The sequence below is a fragment of the Megascapheus bottae genome, chromosome 21 (genome assembly GCF_031878675.1).
Source record: "Megascapheus bottae isolate mThoBot1 chromosome 21, mThoBot2.hap1, whole genome shotgun sequence".
NCBI classification, from domain to species: Eukaryota; Metazoa; Chordata; class Mammalia; order Rodentia; family Geomyidae; genus Megascapheus; species Megascapheus bottae.
Window position 1 is genome coordinate 16,234,951 of NC_143529.1, and position 20,534 is coordinate 16,255,484.

Below are 20,534 nucleotides of genomic sequence, written 5' to 3' on the forward strand. Positions count from 1 at the left end.
GAGTAAGACCCAACCTCTCTAGGCCTAATTCTTTCTTCTTCTACCTTTGGGTTTTGCTTTCTGGTTTTTAAAATTTATTCTAAAGAAATTTAAGTACTTTTTTCTAAGATCATTACTTATATCAACTGTATTCCAAAAGATCATACGGTATGCAAGACTGTTGGGCTTAGGAGAAAGAGAGACAGTAGTAGATAAATGCTTGAGTTGTAGAAATAGCTTTTCTTTTTTGTTATTTTCATGTATTTCAAGAATGTGTAAGTAGGAATTCGCCATGAATTTTTGTTGCTAAATTTATTTAAATACAAGAATATAATTTATGCCAGATTAAAATATTAGAGATGGAAGAACTAATAAATGCGTTTCTACAAAAATAGTTAATAGACATAGCTGGGTACTTACTGGCTCATGCCTATAATCCTAGTTACTGAGGAGGCTGAGGTCAGAGGATCACTGTTTGAAGCCAGCTGGGGCAAAGACTGAGCGACTCTGATCTCCAGCTAACCACCAGAAAACTGGAAGTGGGGCAGTGGCTCAAACTGGTAGAGCACTAGCTTTGAGGAAAAAAGCTCAGGGACAGTGCCCAGGCCGTGAGTTCAAGCCCTACGTGACCACCAACAAAATGTTTTTCCATTCACCATGGATAATTATTTTAGGGTATTCCTAAGACACCAACCTGAGTCACAATTTATTAAATGGCACAAATGTATTTACAGAATATATTCTGTTAAACAAATGGTATTTGAAAGAAATAATATTTTGCTTATTAATGGGAGTAAAACACCTTTTCACTTTACATGCAGGTACTCAAAAATTGTAAAGCAGGATGTCAGTGAATTTGAATTCTGAACGTCAGTTTGAAGATGGTAACATGTTTAGTATATAAATCTTTTCCACTCAAACTACACAAGTTAATTGATATTGATATCTGATGTGGATAATCTTATGAAGATCTTCAAATTCTCTCAATGTTAGGTTTCTTATTGGGAGAGAGCATTTTATAAAGCTGTTTTTGGAAGCAATTTGACAAGTAGGCTGTTTAGTTAGAAAAATACAATTTTAATTCAGCTGTTATTTACATTTAACAATATGTTTTCAAATAATATAATTAGCATCACTTTCTCATACTTTCAGTTTTGTTTGAATTAGAAATTTATAATAGTTGACCATAATGCTTTATTTTCTCTTCCATTTTGCTATTTTATGAAAAGTCATGGTCGTTTTTATGTCGTGGCAAGAGTCTGCTTGAAATTTTTTTAATGAATTTACCAATATCAAAGGAAGACACTGAGGATTATACTCTATCTAGGAAGATCATCCAAGCTGTGCCCTACTTCCCTTTTAGACTTAAGGTTGGTAAGCATGTTAACCACAGAATAGACCTGCATTCCAATAGAGATACATGAGACGCAGCAGACATAGGTTAAGGCATCTTTCACACAATTATCTCTACTAATAAATACAGCAAATTGGGATTTATTTCTCAGTAATGACAGAGTTGATCATTATTTCAATATTTTAGCCATAATCATCTGCTCCTTATCATATCCCTTCCAATCCAAAAAGTATATATTAAATTGATGATTGATACACAGTTAAATCAAGTTACAGAGTTGCTGTATTAAACTTCGTTCACTGTTCTTCTTTATAGCTGCCTCTGGAGATGTACAAACATACCAGATTCGCACAGCACCAACCAGTACCATTGCACCTGGAGTTGTTATGGCATCTTCCCCAGCACTTCCTACACAGCCTGCTGAAGAGGCAGCACGAAAGAGAGAGGTTCGTCTAATGAAGAACAGGTACATATATTCCATTTATTTAGACCACTGGGGATCAGTTCTTCTAAGTGTATCTTTATATTTTCTGATAATAGGATCATTGAATTGATTATTTTCCAATAGAAATGATCCCACTGAAACTTCCTCATTTTCAAAATAAAATTGTGGGTCAGTCTTTAGTTATGAAGTTAGATTTTTTCATGGAGTTTTACCACAGGGGATTTAATCCACAGCTTTCCTATGTTTATATTTGCTCCAACTAACAAATAAGTTATTTAAAAATTTTTTCCGTGAGTAGTGCTATTCAAAAGATCAAACATGTCATAGGTGTGTTAATATTAAATGTTAAGTGTATTTACCTTAAATTTATTTGTAATAAAGTAAATGTATAAAGGCTACTTTACATTTTAAAATTTTCATTATTCAAAAAGATAATTTAACACTTCAGGCATGGAAGTCTGTGAGACTTATCTCCAAATTAAACCTCTAGAAAACTGGAAGTGGCACTGTGGGTCAAGTGGTAGAGAACTAGTCTTGAGCTGAAGAGCCCAAAGACAATGCCCAGGCCCAAGAGTTCAAAGCCCACCACAGATACCCCAGCCTGTCCCTCCCCCCACCCCCCTGAAAAAAAAGAAAATAAGAAAAGTGACTTACTAAATATTTAAGATTTTAGTATGGAAATAACTGAAACAAAACAATGAACTTGAAGATAATAAATATATGATACAAAGATGATACATGATAATATAGAAAAATAGAAATCAGTTCGTCCCAAGAATCTTTAAACACTATGATAAAGTGAAAGAAACAAAAGCTGAACTTGAAAAAAATCTAGTTTCAAGTCCTAGCTCTCCCATTTAACTGTTACTTTGGGACAATCTATTATTTTTTCATGCCTGTTTTAAAAGAAGTCACACATATCTCACTTAAAATGTAATTCTAATATTGGTCAAGTAAAATTATACCCTGACAACACTTTTTACCTATGAATGCTCTCTGTTAGTTTCTTGTTTAACCAACTTTGTGTTTCAGCTGCTTTTCCTAAAATACTTTCTTAGCTCTCACAATGTTAATAAATTACATCTATAGCTATGAGAAATGGTAGCACTGTTAGGGAAAAACTTGGAAAGAAGCCCAGTGGCTTTTATTTTATCATGTGCTTTAAATAGCTTTGTTTAAGTAAATAAATTTCAACACCAAATGGAAGTGTAGAAGATGTATTCAAATTTAATGTAAAAACTTAATTGTAAGAAAATGCCTAACCTTCTTTAAGATAATCTCAAGCAAATTAGGTATAAAACTTAAAACATATTAATACATGTACAAATAGTTCCATGTAGACATAGCAAGGCGGCCAGAAAATAAATTCTTCGTTTTTTTTTGCCAGTTCTGGGGTTTGAACTCAGTGCCTAAACTTTCTCAAGGCTAAACCAAGCACCACTTGAGCCAAGCACCACTTTGGCTTTTTCTTTGTAATTGGCACCAAGGAATTTAACCCTTTCTTCGTCATCATCATGCATGCTAGGCAGTGACTGCCACCAGGCCAGACTCCCAGCCAATAAATTCTTTTGATTGCAGAAACAAGCTGGGTGCTGGTGGTCCATGTCTGTAATCCTAGCTACTCAATGCCAGCACAGGCATGAAAGTTTGTTAGACTTAGCTCCACTTAACCACCAGAAAACCAAAGTTGACAATGTGGCTCAAGTGGTAGAGTGATAGCCCTGAGCTGAAGAGCTCAGGGACAGTACCCAGACCTTGAGTTCAAACCCTACAATCAACAAAAAAATAAATTAAAAACAACAAAAAAAGGTCTAGAAGGCCAGGTGCTCGTGGCTCACACCTGTAATCCTAGCTACTCAGGCGGCTTGAGATCTGAGAATCGCGGTTCAAAGCCAGCCCAGCCACACTCTGTGAGACTCTCATCTCCAAGTAACCACCAGAAAACCAGAAGTGGCGTGTGCTCAAGTGGTAGAGCCCTAGCCATAGTTGAAGAGTACAGGGACAGCGCCCAGGTCCAGAGTTCAAGACCCATCAATGGGGGTGGGGGGAGGGAAGAGACCAAGAGTATATCTCTGTAGTTCACTTCTGTGGAACAGGAGTTTCTCCCTTGCTCTTTTGTTAAAAATTCATGTGAGTTTGTTTCTGGGCTAACCATCATTGGTATGTATGTCTTTCCTTTTAGTAATGTTAGGCTATCTTGACTTTCACAGTATTATAGGAAGTCTTGAATTCAGTCAGTTCTCCAACTGTGTCCCTCATGTACAATATTATTTTGTATTCTCATGGTTTTTAATTCAGTTGCTTGTTAATTGTTATCTATAGAAAAGATTTTGATTAGGATTGGGTTGAGTCTCTATTAATATAGGCCTGATATTCTCAAATGCATAGTTTGTTTATTTTGTTAGATTTATACCAAAATAGATCTGGCTCTTTGGTTCTTGTTTTGGGCATGGTATTGAAATTTCTAAGCAGTTCATTGCTAGCCTATAGAAAAACATTAGCTTCTCAAGGATACAGATGTGAATACACAAGAGAATGAGCAGATCATATAGAATTGAAAAGAAAGAGAGAAACAGTTTGAAAACACTTTGTAAAAGAATTGTTTCTAAAAAAAAAAATCATATATTGGGCTGGGAGTTTGGCTTAGGGATAGAGTGCTTGCCTAGCATGCATGAAGCCCTGGGTTCCTTAGTACCACATACATGGAAAAAGCCAGAAGTGGAGTTGTGGCTCAAGTGGCAGGGCAATAGCCTTGAGCAAAAAATGCCCAAGGACAGTGCCCAGGCCCTGAGTTCAAGCCCTATGACTAGCAAAAAAAAAAAAAAAAAAAAAAGAAAAATTCATATAACTTGGTGCTGGTGGCTCCCACCTTTAATCCCCCTTAACTACTCAAAAGGCTAAGGTCTAGAGGATCATGGTTTGAAACCAGCCCAGGCAGAAACCTTCTCCAAAACAATCAGCAGAAAACTGAGCTGGAGAAAAAGCAAGCTGATCACATGCATGGCCCTAGGCCAGGCACTGCAACAGGCATGCATAAACAAATAATCTAAAGTCACTTCAGAAATTGTAAGTCATCTGTGTGCACTGGAATTATAAAATACTATTTTTCTTCTGATAGAAGTTATTTTAATCTTTACATACAAATTCTAAGTTCAATGGCTTTAAGAGCCATTCTTTAAACTATAAATTCATTCTTATAAAACTTTCATTTGAGGTTTATTTGAATTTTGTATTAGGATATTTATGCTAATATTAAACTGTTTAGACTTTGTCACTTAAAACCATTGGTTTAGAATGGCTCTGTGTCATACATATTAAAATACATAAGTCAGGCATGGAAGTTCACTCCGTAATCCTAGCTACTCAGGAGGCTGAGGTCTGAGGATCATGGTTCAAAGCCAGCCCCACACGAAACAACTACCAGAAAGCGAAAACCGGAAGTGGTACTATGGTTCAAGTGGTAGAGCACTAGCTTTGTGAAGGTCTCAGGGATGGCCCACAATTCAAGCCCCACAACCAACAAAATAAATATAAAAACATATTCAAAAAATTTTTCAGTCACTTAGATTTTGGGTTTTTTGTTTTTCTCCTGGGGCTTGGACTCGGGGCCTGAGCACTGTCCTTGGGCTTTCTCAAGGCTAGAGCTCTACCACTTGCGCCACAGCACTACTTCCAGCTTTTTCTACCTATGTGGTATCAAGGAACCCAACCCAGGTCTTGGTTCACTCTACCACTGCTAAACCCCCAGCCTTAGCCACTTATTTTTATTTAAATTAATACCAGAAACCTGGGCCAATAATTTTATTCGTAAGTTTTTCAGCTCTTCATCTCAAGGTGAATGCTCCACCACTTGAACCACAACACTACTTCCTTTTTTCTGATGGTTAATTGGAGATAAGTCTCACAGACTTTTGTGTCCTGGTTGACTTTAAACTGCCATCCTCAGATCTCAGCCTCCTGAGGAGCTAGGATTACAGGCATGAGCCACCAATGCCTGGGCTAGCCTTAATTATTTTATCTATCTATCTATCTATCTATCTATCTATCTATCTATTTATTTATTTTGCCAGTCATGAGGCTTGAATTCAGGGCATAAGCACTGTTCTTGGGTTCTCTCAAGGCTAGAGCTCTACCACTAAGACCATTTTCGGCTTTTTCTGTGTATGTGGTACTGAGGACTTGAACTCGAGTCTTGCTAGGCAAGCACTCTACCACTAGGCCAAATTCCCAGCCCTATCATTTTTTTTTTAAATATCTATGATATTTAAAACTGATTTGTTGAGTTGAAACCCCTTAGTACAAACTACTCAAAGATAATAAACAAATGGTCTAAAAAAGGATGGCTCTATGTCTGTGTCCTAGTTTTGCTTGTGCCTTAATCCAAGCCTAACCTACATTTTAATTTGAGACTTGTTGATTAGTACTTTTCTAATTCCCTTTCTTTGTGAACAAACAAACAAAAGAAGCAGATAATAAAAGCAATTAGAAGCTACTCTAGTTAAGTGCTAGAGCCAAGATGTGATCTCAACCTCAGTTTGGAGCATTTGGTATTGATAACTTACTATATTATATTAATAAAATGTCCTTATTCATTTTAAGCTATGATTAATGAGCATCATTCTATGAGGAACTGTTATTTGAAATGTTTAACATTCTCTTGTCAAAAAAAGGTATTATATAAGTTTAGAATGTGCTCTATGGAATTCCTCTTTGAAAGACTTCAGTTTACATTAGTACATTCAAAAGACCCAAGAACTATTGCATTAAGGAAGCTGGTTAATTTTCTTAGCCCAGTGTTTGAGGAACATATACTGATAAATACTATATTATTTGTAATGGGACAATGTTGGAAGCTGCTAGCCTGTAGATCATACTAGTTTAACTTTAGAAACTAACATGTGGATGCTATGTGAACATAGCGTTCACAAGGTCGATTCTACTTGCAGATTATAAATTCTTGGATAAGGAAAAGGAAAAGTATTAAGATTGATCAACCTTGGCTGAATCTAAATTTTATAAATGCATGTTCATCCTGTATGTGCTATGGATTGTTAGAATCTAGCAAATACAGAACATCTAAATTGATCCCTGAACCATCGCCACTATTTTTCTTTTTACATTCTAATTTTCCTCTTGGTCCCAAAGCACCTTTTCAGTGTCCACTAGAATGCTGAGCCATTTATAACCAAATTTCAAAGAAACTTTCTCAGTGGTAAAATAATGCAATAGATTATATGTTGTCTATACTTTTCTATCATGAATAACACAACACTTGTCTATGCAGTTTTCTTTTTTTTACTTTTTCTCCCCCAAATCAACTTGAATTAAGAGTTAATATTTCTCTTTTTTTCTGATGCTGTTAAGTTATATAGAATTAATACTACCATTAACAGAATTATGCTACCATTTGTGTTAACTGAGAATAATAGCTAACAACTTGCTAATATATACAACAAGCATTATTTTGGTGAGTCTTACACACACTCATCTATTCCTCATAAACCTTTTAAGGTAGGTGATGTTTTCATGACTTTTTTTTTATAGCTAGAAAACTAAGGATAAGTAAATTGCCTTACATAATTGGTAAAGGAATCTGGCACTGATGATACTGCTATATTATACCTGTCCATGTTTGGATTGTAAATGTGATTTGACTGTAAATAGCTACATTTTATAGGCTTTAGACTCTGCTTTTAACTGAGCAATTAGGAATCCATCTTACTCAGTTGCTCTATTCCCTATGCTAATAGCTTAAGATATTAACAAAAACAAAAAATAAGCCAGGCTCTGGTATCTCGGTTACACCTGTAATCCTAGCTACTCAGGAGGCTGAGATCTGAAGATCATGGTTGAAGTACTAGCCCAGTTAGAGAAGTCCATGTAACTCTTATCTCCAATATGCTACTTAGAAAAAGCTAGTTAGTGTTGTGACTCAAATGGTAGGGCATTAACCTTGAGCAAAATGAAACTCAGTAACAGTGCCCAGGTTCTGTAGGACCTCAAAAACAAAACATCTTGTGAAATTGGATCTTTGTACCCATTAAACCATATCTATCCCCATCTCCAAGCTGCTAGCAGCTACTGTTCCTCTAACTCCTATGTTCTCAGGGTTTTTATTACTTTAGGTAGTAAGAGTATAGTTTTTATCTTTGTGAGACTAGCTAATTTCACTTAAAGTTTTCAAGGCTAATTTATATTATGGTGTATGTCAGGATTTCCTTTGTTTTAAGACTGAATAACATATCCCTTTCTAGGTATGTATGTCATTCCCTTCACAAGACGTTTAAGGTGTTCTACCCCTTGGCTTTTGTGAATAATACGGTTGTGTACAAATATACTTGTATCTCTGGATCTTTCTTTTGGTTCTTTTGTTATGTGATGAGATTAATAATTATATAGCTAATCTCATTAGTAATTCATGAGAAGCAGTCCATTTTGTTTTCCATAGCAGCCATACCATTTGTAAAATGCTCAAATGCTCAGAAACAATTTAAAAGTGTTCCAGTTGTTTCACATCCTTTTCAGTATTTTCTAGTTGTTTTTTTTTTTTTTTTTTGCCAGTCCTGGGCTTGAGCTCAGGGCCCGAGCACTGTCCTTGGACTTTCTCAAGGCTAGAGCTCTACCACTTGAGCCTCAGCACCACTTCTGGCTTTTTTGTATGTATGTGGTACCAAGAATTGAACCCGGGTCTTCGTGCATGCTAGGCAGGCACTTCAACCACTAAGCCAAACTCCCGGCCCCTGGAAGTTGGTTTTGATAATAGCTGTCCTAAAGATTGTAATGAGATAACGTTTTATTCATATTTCCCTAATAAGTGATTTGAGTGTCTGTCTTTTCATATGCTCATTGGCTATTTGTGTAGTTTCTTTCTTGTTTGTTTGTTGTGGTGCTTGAACTCAGGGCCTGAGCTATGTCCCTGAGCTTTTTTTGCTCAAGGCTAGCATTTTACCACTTTGAGCCACAGTTCCATTTCTGGTTTGCTGTAATAAGAGGTAAGAGTTTCACACACTTACCTGCCTGGATTGGCTTTGAACTGTGATCCTCAAATCTCAGTCTCTTAGAGTAGCTAGGATTACAGAGGTGAGCCGCCATCTCCCAGCTATTTGTGTGTTTTCATTAGAGAACTATATAGGTAACAGGGCTGTGCCCTTCAGTGCGGATATTTTGTTGCTTAGTTATAACCCTTTATATATGTTCTGGATTTTAATCTCTTATCAAATATTGATGTTACTTCTCTTATTCTGAAGATTTCCTTTTTGTTATCTGTTATATCCTGATGTGCAGAAGTTTCAGTATGATATAGTTTGTATGTCCATTTCAATGCCCTATTAATCCATCTTTAGGAATCTTCCCCTGCCCCCCATTTTCTTAAGCTTTATAATTTTAGATTTTGTTTTTATATTACTTATTTTTATGTTATATTTAATTTTTATATGTTCCCAAGAGCATTTCTTTATTGAATAGGCAGTTGTGTTTGATTTGTTGTTGGCTTGCAATCTGGGCCTGGGTGCTGTCCCTTAGCTCTTCAGCTCGAGGCTAGTAGTACTCTGCTGAAGCAGAGCACTTTCCTGCCCAGGCTTTGAACTGTGATCCTCAGATCTCAGCTTCCAAAGTAGCTAGGATTACTGTCATGAGCCACCAGTGCCCCACTCTACTTTTTCTTTTTCTTTATTTTTTTTGTGGGTCAGACTCATAGGGCTGGGAGACTTTCATGCTTCAGATCTCAGCTTCCTGAGTAGCTAGGATTACAGGCATGAGCCACCAGCTCCTGGCAAGAACATTTTAATGAACAAAGTGAATATTTATTGTTTTCATGTTTGTGTTTGGTTCAAGTTTTTGTAGTATATTAAAATTAAACTCCATTATGTATATTTGTTCCAATGCATAAAATATTGAAAATGTATACTAATGCATAGTGAGATGTTCCATTGACAATTTCTACTCCAAAAGAAGTGAGATAGAAATTACATGCATAACTTTTACTGTCCTTTTTTATTCATAGGGAAGCAGCTCGAGAGTGTCGTAGAAAGAAGAAAGAATATGTGAAATGTTTAGAAAACAGAGTAGCAGTGCTTGAAAACCAAAACAAGACACTGATTGAGGAGCTAAAAGCACTTAAGGACCTTTACTGCCACAAATCAGATTAATTTGGGATTTAAATTTTCACCTGTTCAGGTGGCAAGTGGACTGGATTGGCCACAACCAGAAAGACAAAATAAACATTTTATTTTCTAAACATTTCTTTTTTTCTATGCGCAAAACTGCCTGAAGCAACTACAGAATTTCCTTCATTTGTGCTTTTGCATTAAACTGTGAATGTTTAAACACCTGCCTCCACTTCTCCCCTCAAGAAATTTTCAGCACCAGGAATCATGAAGAGACTTCTGCTTTTCAATGCCCACCCTCCTCAAGAAGTAATAATTTTGTTTACTTGTAAATTGTTGGGGGAAATGATGAAAATGAAATCTTTTTTAAAAAAAAATGATTTCAAGGTTTGTGCTGAGCTCCTTGATTGCCTTAGGGACAGGCCCAGCCTCTTGCGCTGAAGTAATGTGTGGCCACATGCATAAAGTAAGTAAGGTGCAATGAAGAGTGTTGATTGCCAAATTGACATGTTTTCACTTTTTGGGAATTATGTAGAATTGTTCAAAGACACACCTAAACAGATTTTAATATGGCATTGAAGAAATTAAGAATGAATTTGGAAAACTTCCTATGTATGTTTTCTTTAGTACTGAAAATTTTCCTTGGTTCTTAAAAACCTGTATTAACCACAGCTCTTCCATAGGGCAGTTGTTGCTTCTTAATTCAGTTTTGTATGTATTCAGTATTTTTGAATACATTAAAAGAAGTAACCAACTGAATGAAAAAGCATGGTATTTGAATTTTAAATTAAATTGAAGATACAAAGCTTATTTTAGTTAGTACTAAATCTTAGTAAAAGGATGCTGACTAGAAAATGAACCCTTGAGTTATATAACAAGGTTTTTAAATAAACGTTTTTTCCTTGTCTGCAAAAATATTTATATTGTCACTTATTTACTTAAAAAAATATTGCAAATTTACTGTTGCCCTTTGCACTTACATTGTGCCACCAACAAGGAAAGCCTTCAAGATGTTAAATAAAGCAAAGTCATTATTTAATTTGCTATAGTAAAATACTGAATTTTCCATATTAACATATTTTACGAGAGAAATCTCTTAAATAAAGTGTGTATGGGTATGCTTCTAAAGAGTACAGTGTTAAATGTGCACAAGGAAAGTAATTTCACCACAGGTATTTGAGTGTCTACTGTACTACGATATTCCACTTACCATTGCAAAACATTTTTGACTTTTTTTATAAGAAGGGTAGTTACGTTTTAGCTTTCTGATATTCCTTGTTAGCCTTGCTGTTTACCTGTTTTAATCGCTGATCGTAAGAGCCTGCATATCTGTGCGTCTTGGTTTCTAATAGCATTAACTGCTTCATTGTATTCACTAAGCTTGATAAATCTAAATGTTATCCTTTGAAAGAAAAACGAAGGTAGATTTTTTAAATTGGAGATGGCATAATAATAAGACATTATATTTTTACATTGAAGAAGGAAGTTCCTTTTTTAAAAAGTCAAGAAATTAGATAAGGAATGTTTTGTTGTCATGGGTTAAGGAAGTTAAATTTGTTTATAACAGAACATACAGAAGTGAGTTATTGGGTTTTATTTTTTAAAGTAAGTTTAAATTAATATTTATAAATGTTATATTTTTGTTTGTAACACCATTGTCTTTTTTCAAGGATGAACAGAGTTTATGAAGGAGCATTCTAAGAATTGAGTGATGTAGTCTTTATATTTGGACAGTTCACCAGATTCTCAAGAAGGCTTTCAAACAACTGTAAAGTTTGATGTTTGTCCTGCTGAACACATGGAGAAAGTGATAGCATAAATATTGCTTGTTACCAGGATAGCTATGTCATTTCTAAACTTGGTTATATACAAACCAAGTAAAACCATATCTGTTTCATAGTCTGGACTTATTGCACATTGAATCAAAATGTTAGCTGTCAATATTTTAAGTGAAAAAATTGCTTGTATATAGCAATTATGATCTGAAATTGTGTTGTTTTTTTTTCCCCCCAAAATTGAGGCTTTCTACTTAATTAGGAAGGTGGCAGTGGTAGTCTTTTATTCCCTGATAAATCAAGGCAATCACATTTCTATTTGCTGAAGGGATTACTGAGTTACAAAGACTTGGTCCTTTTATACCTTAAAGACGACTGTACTGGTTTGAAGTCAGTTATTTAACAGTAAAGTGACAAATGTATGTTACTGCTTTTAGGCCTTTGGAGAGACTTAAGATTTCAGTTTATACAGATAAAAATCAAACATCATTTGTGCAGTTTTTTTTATTGTGAGAGAGAAAAAGATGTTTGTTTTTAAGCTTATTACTGGGAGAATCTTTATTTTTTAGATGACATTTTAAACCTTGCAGTCAAGAAATTATGGCCATATTACAAGCTATGTTTTTCTCTTCATGTTGGCCAAAAGGGAATAAAAAATATCATCATAGGAATCTGTATATATATTCTACTGATTTGCCTAGAAGATAACAAGTTTGGTATTGCTCACTTTGCAAACATAGGGCCATGTGGCACTTTTATCTATAGGACAGATTAACTAATAAAAATGAAATGGGGAGGGGTTTATTTTTGATATATTGCTCTGAGTTTTCAAGCTCTGGTAGTATTTAACTGAAAAGTGGCTTAGAAAGGGCTAGGTTCAATGTACTCACATGATTAAAGATTTGATGAGATAAAACATTTATTAAGTTTCTTTTTCAAATTCAAGTACCATATTGGCAACTGTAATATTGTCATTGGTGCTCTGTTTGTTTAAATACTCTTGGGAGTGGGGTTGGGGAAATGGAATTTGTATAATATATGTGTACATATATACATACGTACAGTATATAATCTAAAGCTCTGCCAGCTCCTAAGTCAGGAATGCTGAGTATTATAGTATATTGAGGTCAGATGAAATTTTACATTTTTGTGTGTTCTATTGCATCCCTTCTGCTAGTTTCAATGACTGCATTTTTCCATAACTCATGATTTATAGCTCCAAAATTTTCTGAGCATTTTTTATTAGTTTACATGGATGCTTTTAAATACATGACTAGTCATTTGAAAACTTCTTCACTCCCATGAAAAACAAATTATTTAGGTTTTCTGCTTTGTCTTTGGCAGCTACAATAGTGGTAAAAACATTTTGAAGATAGCTTTTAAAAATTAAGAAACACTGGTGAGGGGGGGACTTTTGGTGTTTGAGCGGGGATTTTATCGACAAATGTGTTTTGAGGTAGGCCAGCTGCAGTGCTGGTGTCTAGAAGCACAGTCCCAGTCAGTCAGGCTGTCCAGTCAGAAATCATCTGGCTGAAGCTTTCTCAGCCTCTCGGGACTCTCCCTATTATCTTGACCATTTGGAGGTGACATGTGGAATCATACAAAGGCTTAGAGCTTGGAATCAAACTTGTATAAACCAGAATGCTTTTACTTACTTGAAGTGACTTCAATCTAGATGTCTTCTTTTTGGCTTAATTTTTAGTTCTGTGGTTAATTACAGTCATCTGTTAACATAAATTGGTTGCTTACCAAAGACTGCTTCATTTTGCAGAATAACAAAGGCTAATGTAATTAGAAACTGGGTACATGCCTCTCAGTGATTTCCAAAAGACTTTGTTTTGTTGTCTTTGTAATGCTGAAAAACTGTTGGTATATTATTTCCCATGACCTAATACGAAAGTTGTATATTTATTTGCATTTTATTACATGAATATTTGTAAATGTTTGGTATAACTTGCACTTTGAAAATGTGTAGGGGCCTAGTATAGGAGGCAGGAGTGTGGCCTAGCGGTCGAATGCTTGCCTAGCATGCACAAAGCCCTGGGTTTGATTCCTTGGTACCACATACACAGAAAAAAGCCAGAAGTGGTGCTGTGGCTCAAGTGGCAGAGCGCTAGCCTTGAGAAAGCTCAAGGACAGTGCCCAGGCCCTGAGATCAAGCCCCAGGATTGGGGGTGAGGGTGGGGAGCCTAGTTTGGGCCTTAGCAATTTATCAAGTCCCCTAATCAGTTAATTGACTTTTTGGTGGGTTTTGCTTTTTTTTTTTTTCCCTTTTCAGATATGTGACTTAATGGAGGTTTTTCATTCATAAATACATATTAGCACCTAAAAGCTAGCCTTTAAAATGTTGATAGGATTACTGGCTCATGACCATATTCCTCTCTGCTTGGGGGACTGCTCAAAAGTAACCCACTCAGGCAAGATAGTTTCTGAGAACCCTTTTCAGTCAGTAGCTAGGCATGATGGCAGGATCAGTCCAGGCACTCAACCAGGCAGAAAGCAGAACCTATCTCAAAAATAACCAGCACATAAATGGGGCTGAAAATATGGCTCAATGGTAAAGCATCTGATAGCAACCTCAAGGCCAAGTTCAGACCCCAGGACAGCCCCTTTCCCTGCCTAGCCCCCTTTTTAAACAGCCTATTTTAAAAAAAAAATCTGGAATGACTAGCCCAGCTAATTAAAAGGTGTACTCAAACTCTTTTATCATGAATAAAGATTGAACAAAAAATTGTAACTCAGTGTTAATCCTTATTTCATATGTGAAATATCCTCACCACAGTAATAGTATTCCAAAGTACTTACTAATTTTTCCACTAATTACTAAGATTTTAAAAGCATATAGCTGTTATGGGAACCTACATAAAATAATCATTTTTACTAAATTCATTTTTATATTGGCTTAATTACTTCAGAGCAGTGAAGTTGGTTACAGATGAGGAAGTGTGCTTTAGTAAGCCTGTGTAAGTGAAGAGTTGTGATATGTTTGTTCACTCAGTTGTACAAAGCACAACCAGAACTCTTTGTTGGGTGTCTTACATACATCTTGATTGCTTTTATTGTTAATAATGTTGACTTTTTTTTTAACTTGACCAAGTCACTATGTACTAGGAACTGGTTTTCCTGATTTTCTAGAACCAATGGCTAAGAAGAGGCAAATCCTTGAGGGGTCGAACTTATCAGGAAGTTGAGTCAGTTTGGAAGAATTTCAAACAAATCAAACAGGTTGCTGAAGTTCCATCTGTCTCATCTCCTGTATGTTCTTACTGATGAGTGAATGTAGCTTAAGCCTTTGTATGCATCCTCAGGGGCAAATGTCGAAGAGGGACCAGGTAACATTTTAATGGAGGAATTATATTTCAGGTGTTTTAGCTTGAAACTTATTTTTTAAAAAAAGAAAAATTAAAAAAAAATAGAACAAAGCCTGTAAAGCAAGTTGACAAGAAAAACAGGCAGAGTTTGTTTAGCACAGAGAAGAAATATTGACCTGTCCCACATTCTGGAACTTCAGGTGCAGGTTCCAGCTAAGTAAAACATGATACACTTTTAAATTATTCTCACCAGCAAGTAAAAGGAAAATGAACAATATGCAGGAAATGTCTTGTTCTAGAAGGGTCAAGCAGTAACAAATTGCAATTGCACCTACTTTCCAGTCATTATTTAATTCTTGGCTGTAGAAGCATGGCATTTCTAAGCTATTGTGTAATGAGCATCTTAGAGATGGTCAGAGTCAACGTGAGATGGGTAAAGATTGCTGGAGGAAGAAAGTCCCTGTAGGGGATGAGTTGGTGTTAGTTGGCCACATGAAAATGATCAAGCATTGTGTTTAGGAGGTTTTATTTTCTTACGTTTTAAAATTGAATTGGTAAATGCTTTATAGACATATTTTTTATCCAGGTGCCACTCCAATGTGTATGTAATAAAATTATTTATATTGAAAGTGGGAAATCATTTTTCAACATTTTACTGTGAGTATAGATTAATATTAGGGATGGCAAAGAGTACTGGTTAGCAGTTTCCCTTGTAGAGTTGTCCTTGACTGATTTATAACATAGTAGTTGTAGTCTTCCCTTACCCCCAAGCAAAAAAACAATTATTTCTAACCCAGATATGTCACTTGAAACTTTTTAGCAACAAAATAACCAGGGGAGTTCCTCCAAAGGTGTTTGGCTTTTGAATTTTTCCTTTAGGCCTGGTATTAAGAATACCTCCCCCAAAACTGTTAGCACAAAACAGGGTATCAATTTTTTTAACTGATATTTCTGTTAGAGTTGAATATTAAGTAACTATAATGAAGGAATTACACTTCTAATAAAATTCCCTACATTCTAGAAACATCCCTGTTTTAATTTTTTTTTTTACCAAAATCTTTCTATGCTTTATGTGTAATGGGAAAAAAATGTACTGGGTTACAATGCATTTTATGAACACCATGTACATATATTAGCTGCTTTGTGTTCAGAATGGTAGCAATTGCTTTGTATATTAAGTGATCTTTGTGAATTTGTGATATATTGTCATAAAGTGCTTTTTCTTACTGTAATCTTTGTGGTATCAACTGTCATAATGCCCTTTTTACACAAACATTTATGTGCAGTCACATAAACATTGCTTTTAAAAACTCTGAAAGTCTCTTTTTTGGGGATGGGATGTCTTGTTTTTTGCTGGTATTGTTAAGCCATATTTTCCTGGATTTAGGTTTATTACTTTTGTTAAATGAGCAAAAGGCTATTGACTATATTCCAAGCTGTGTTGCTCAGTAATAGAAAATTGTAGTTCAAGCAACAAGGACCTACCTATCTTTAGTCACTCAACTCATTTTTAGCACAAAACTTTTTTTTTTATTTTCAGTAAGAAGGAACATTGCCTACTTGAAGATGGGATGGCATTACTGTTGAAATAACCAGTGGAGACCTGTTAGCTGTCTCCATTGTCACATCAAATAGGAATCCAAGCACTCATTGTGCACTCAGACAATCTGAGCACTGGGGAGGCTGAGGTGAAAGGATGGAAAATTCAGTACCAGGCTGGGTTGCATAATGAACCGGCTGGGGATGGGGGGGAAGGTGGTATTAATTTTGCCTAAATTCTAAGAATAAAGAATTCCTATTTATTCTGAAGTAAGTTTTAAGGAGTCACATTTGCTCTTGAATCTGTTCTTTAATTGCCAAGATATGTTTATTTTGCTTTTATTGAAAGCATTATATGGATTTCTCTTTCCCTTTGGGTAGTATCAAACCAGGACACTTAAGACATCTACATTTCACATGATAGATCTCTTCACTAAATCCTAGGCTCAGTTTTTACCAGTGACTGCAAAAACATGTCCCAAACAGCCTCGTTTTTCCACACTCTGTTCCTTCAGTTGGCTTTGTCTATCTTATAAATGATGCCATTGTTAACTATATTATTTATAGAAGTCTAGAAAATAGAAAAGCAACTACCTTAGTCAGTGCCTCCCTTGCTCACAGCAGTTCACTTTCTCTATATCTTCAGCATACTGACCAAAGGGAGGACTGACATCTAGTAAGAGGGAAGGATAGTTTTCAAAGGGTGAGCATGCCATTTATGATCTTTGGGGTACAGCTGACATAACAAATGAACAGATTTGCACTTAGGAGGCAGATACTCCACCAAAGGGCCACATTTGCAGTTCTCTGCTTTTTTTTTTTTTTTTTTTTTTTAAGATTTCCTCATGTGTTTGCTTAAGTAAATATTTACACTTGACCAAGCAACTGGGACATCAAGTACACGCCTTCACCCCCATCTACTGGTTCACATGGGTTCTCACTAACTTTACTGAAGCTAACCTTGAACCATGATCCTTCTGATCTCTGCCTTCTAAGTAGCTGGGATTATAGAAGTGAGCCCCTGCCCAGTTAAAACTACTTTTTGTTAAAATGAATATTCAGTAGTATTTAGTGATGTAGCATCCATCCAAATCCCAAACCTTTTTTTTTTTTTTTTTTGCCTGTCCTGGGGCTTGAACTCAGGCCCTGGACACTGTCCTTAGGCTTTTCCTCAAGGCTAGAGCTCTACCACATGAGCCACAGCACCACTTCTGGTGTTACTGAGAATCGAACCTGGGTCTTAGTGCTGGCTAGGCAAGCACTCTATCCACTACGTCAAACTTCCAGCCCAAACCTTGAATCCTTTAACAGTTAATTCCTTATTGCTTCTCCTGGACTTGATCCTAGGCTGCTATAAATACACCAATTAAATTGTATCAACTGTTGGAGGCAAATGAATTACAATTCTACTGAGAGCACACTCATTTTTAATACAGCTAAGGATGCGCATCTTGGAAATACCCTGGGCAAGGAGAAGATACACATAGGCAATTCAGGAAGAGCACTCATCTGTAAAGGAATCTCTGCTAAGATAATTCAAGAGTATTACTCCACCACCTCCCAAACTAGCTTTCAGCTAAATATTTTGATGGACTCCTCATCCTTACAAGGAACATTCTGCAGGAAACTGGAGATGCAGGGATCTGGAGAGTTCATGATCAAAGGCAAGCCACTTTTGAAGTAGTCTGAGAAAGCACCTGTACTCTTTCTGGTGGATCTCTATGGTGTTATGTCAGATTTTAGCATCTTGGCAGCAATATTTGATACTAGTTGGGGAGAAGTTACTTTTGCATGCAGGATTACATGACTCAGGAAAGCACTACGGGGAGTCGACACTTAGTAAAATAGGCCGGACTATTTTTAGCTTGAGAACAAAACATGCGGATTTAAAATGTATTTTTTGTAGGATGAATTAGTACTTTTCATGTAAGTAAAAAGTGATGTGCTATTCAGATCCCTTGTGGATTCCCTCATCAGGGAGGAGCTGGTGACTCACCTGCGTCCTCCAGGTAGTCTTGATACCCAGTGTAGTCCCCACTGGAGACTCAAAATGGCCTAACTGCAGGGCCATCCCAGCCCAACCCTCCCTCCCTACCAGTGTCTATCTTGGGAACATTCCCAACTGAACTTCTGGCACCTTTAATCTCCATCTCAGTCTGTTTCCCCTGGGAACCTCGCTGAGATAGCATCACAAACCCTAAGTCAATCAAAGTCACTGATTGTCACTTAGACAATGAAACTATTCCTGATGATTTTCTTTGATTCATGTTCTATTTGTAGAACAAAAGCAGAAAAAAAGGAAAAAAACTAATTCTTAGTTAATACAGTATGAAAATGAAATATATAACCCAATAGCTTCTACAGGTGGTAGAATATCTAGGTGAGTCACTGAATCTCCCCACCTTCACCGCACCCCAGTTTAATAGAGCTCATTTCCAAGGTTGAAGATGTCCAAATGAAGGAACTGAACAACTGATAATCATTTTTATTAACAGTTCAATGGGACAGTTTTCATGACAATGTCAGTGATACGCCAAATCTTTGACTTGTTTTCCAAGATCATCCTTGATGGTACAATACTGGCACTTCATAATAAGCACTGACCTAGTTCAAGTGCACTGACTATAGGTGTAGTAAACACGTACATCACAGAATGCTCACAAATTTCAGTTCACTTTTATCAAACTATTGTCAATGTAGAAAATAACATTGCTGGGTATTCTCACATCCAAAGTCACTAAAAGGTTCAAAAGGATAATATTCTGCAAAACAAATCGATCTCCAGTAGCAAATACCATCGGGGCTTATAAGACTCCTGCAGACTACTCTGCTTAAACGGCTATGATTTTCACAGATGATGTGAACTTTTGTTCACATATGATGACCACATTCATTAAAATCTACCAAAGATAACCATAAAACAATGCAGCAACCAGTTGGCTCAAGGATTCTCTGGCTGGGGATACAGTCCAGTGGTAGAATGCTTGCCTAGAGCAAGGAAGGTTTCCTACCCCAGCAACAACAACAAAAAAAGACAAAAGCAATGAATACCCTCTTATTGGCAAGTGTCCGTTATTATGGTGTCAAGATCCACTGCATGCAGAAAGCAGCAGTGGAAGAGGCAGGAGCACTCTGTGTCTCCCACAGTGCGAGCTTGCTACTGCGCATACTGGAACTGATGCATGACTGTAAGTAGAAGGGAGGCACACAAGGGAGCTAATCCCTTACAAAGGGATGAAATAAAGACTTCCTTTTTATTGCTGACTGTGCTTTATAAGGAAAAGCTAGAAAACTACAAAACATCAAAGAAGGGGAGAACCACAGCTGTGAATTGAAAGAAGACATTCTACTCCAAGAATAGGTGCTTTCAAAACCTAAAATTTTATTTTATTATTATTATTTGTTTTTACCAGTCCTAGGCCTGAGCCCTGTCCTCGGGCTTTTCTCAAAGCTAGATCTCTATTACTTGAGCCAAAGTCTTTGTGCATGCTAGGCAAGCACTCTACCACTAGGCCCAGCTCCTGGCCCTAAATTTTATTTTTATCCATTCCTTTGTTTATATGGCTAAACCTGAAATTCAGCCAAAAAGCATAATTTGAAACTCCAGAAAACTCACATCCTACTCACAAACATACACAAGCATTTTAGGGCTGGGAGCACGGCCTAGTGGTAGTGCACTTGCCTAGTACTCACAAAGGCCTGGGTTCGTGTGCAGTTTCCGTAGTGTAGTGGATATCACATTTGCCTCACACAAAGCCCTGGGTTCAATTCCCCAGAACCACATACACAGAAAAAGCCAGAAGTGGTGCTGTGGCTCAAGTGGCAGAGTGCTAGCCTTAAGCAAAGTGTCCAAGGACAGTGCCCAGGCCCTAAATTTAAGCCCCAGGACTGGAGGGGAAAAAAGTGTTTTGGGCCTCATTTTTCAGACATTTGGAAAACTAGGATATAAATACTATCTCAGAGTGTGTTTAAAGTAAGTTATATTACTTAACTTTACCAATCCAAGTCACTAGTTTAAAGACATAG

At 36.5% G+C, this 20,534-nt stretch overlaps 1 protein-coding gene across 5 annotated transcripts in view; it reads left to right on the plus strand.

Moving 5' to 3' along the window:
* Nucleotides 1-14,414, plus strand: part of Creb1 (cAMP responsive element binding protein 1) — a 52,278-nt gene extending 37,864 nt beyond the window's left edge. For 3 of the 5 annotated variants that reach the window (XM_090354690.1, XM_090354693.1, XM_090354691.1), the window contains 2 exons: nt 1,649-1,799; nt 9,781-14,414. In XM_090354690.1, coding sequence (XP_090210816.1) covers nt 1,649-1,799; nt 9,781-9,925 — 296 coding nt within the window. In that variant the 3' untranslated portion in view covers nt 9,926-14,414. The remainder of the gene's footprint in view (nt 1-1,648; nt 1,800-9,780) is intronic. The other 2 variants (XR_016539140.1, XR_016539141.1) reach the window with 2 other exon arrangements.
* Nucleotides 14,415-20,534: the final 6,120 nt, after the last annotated feature.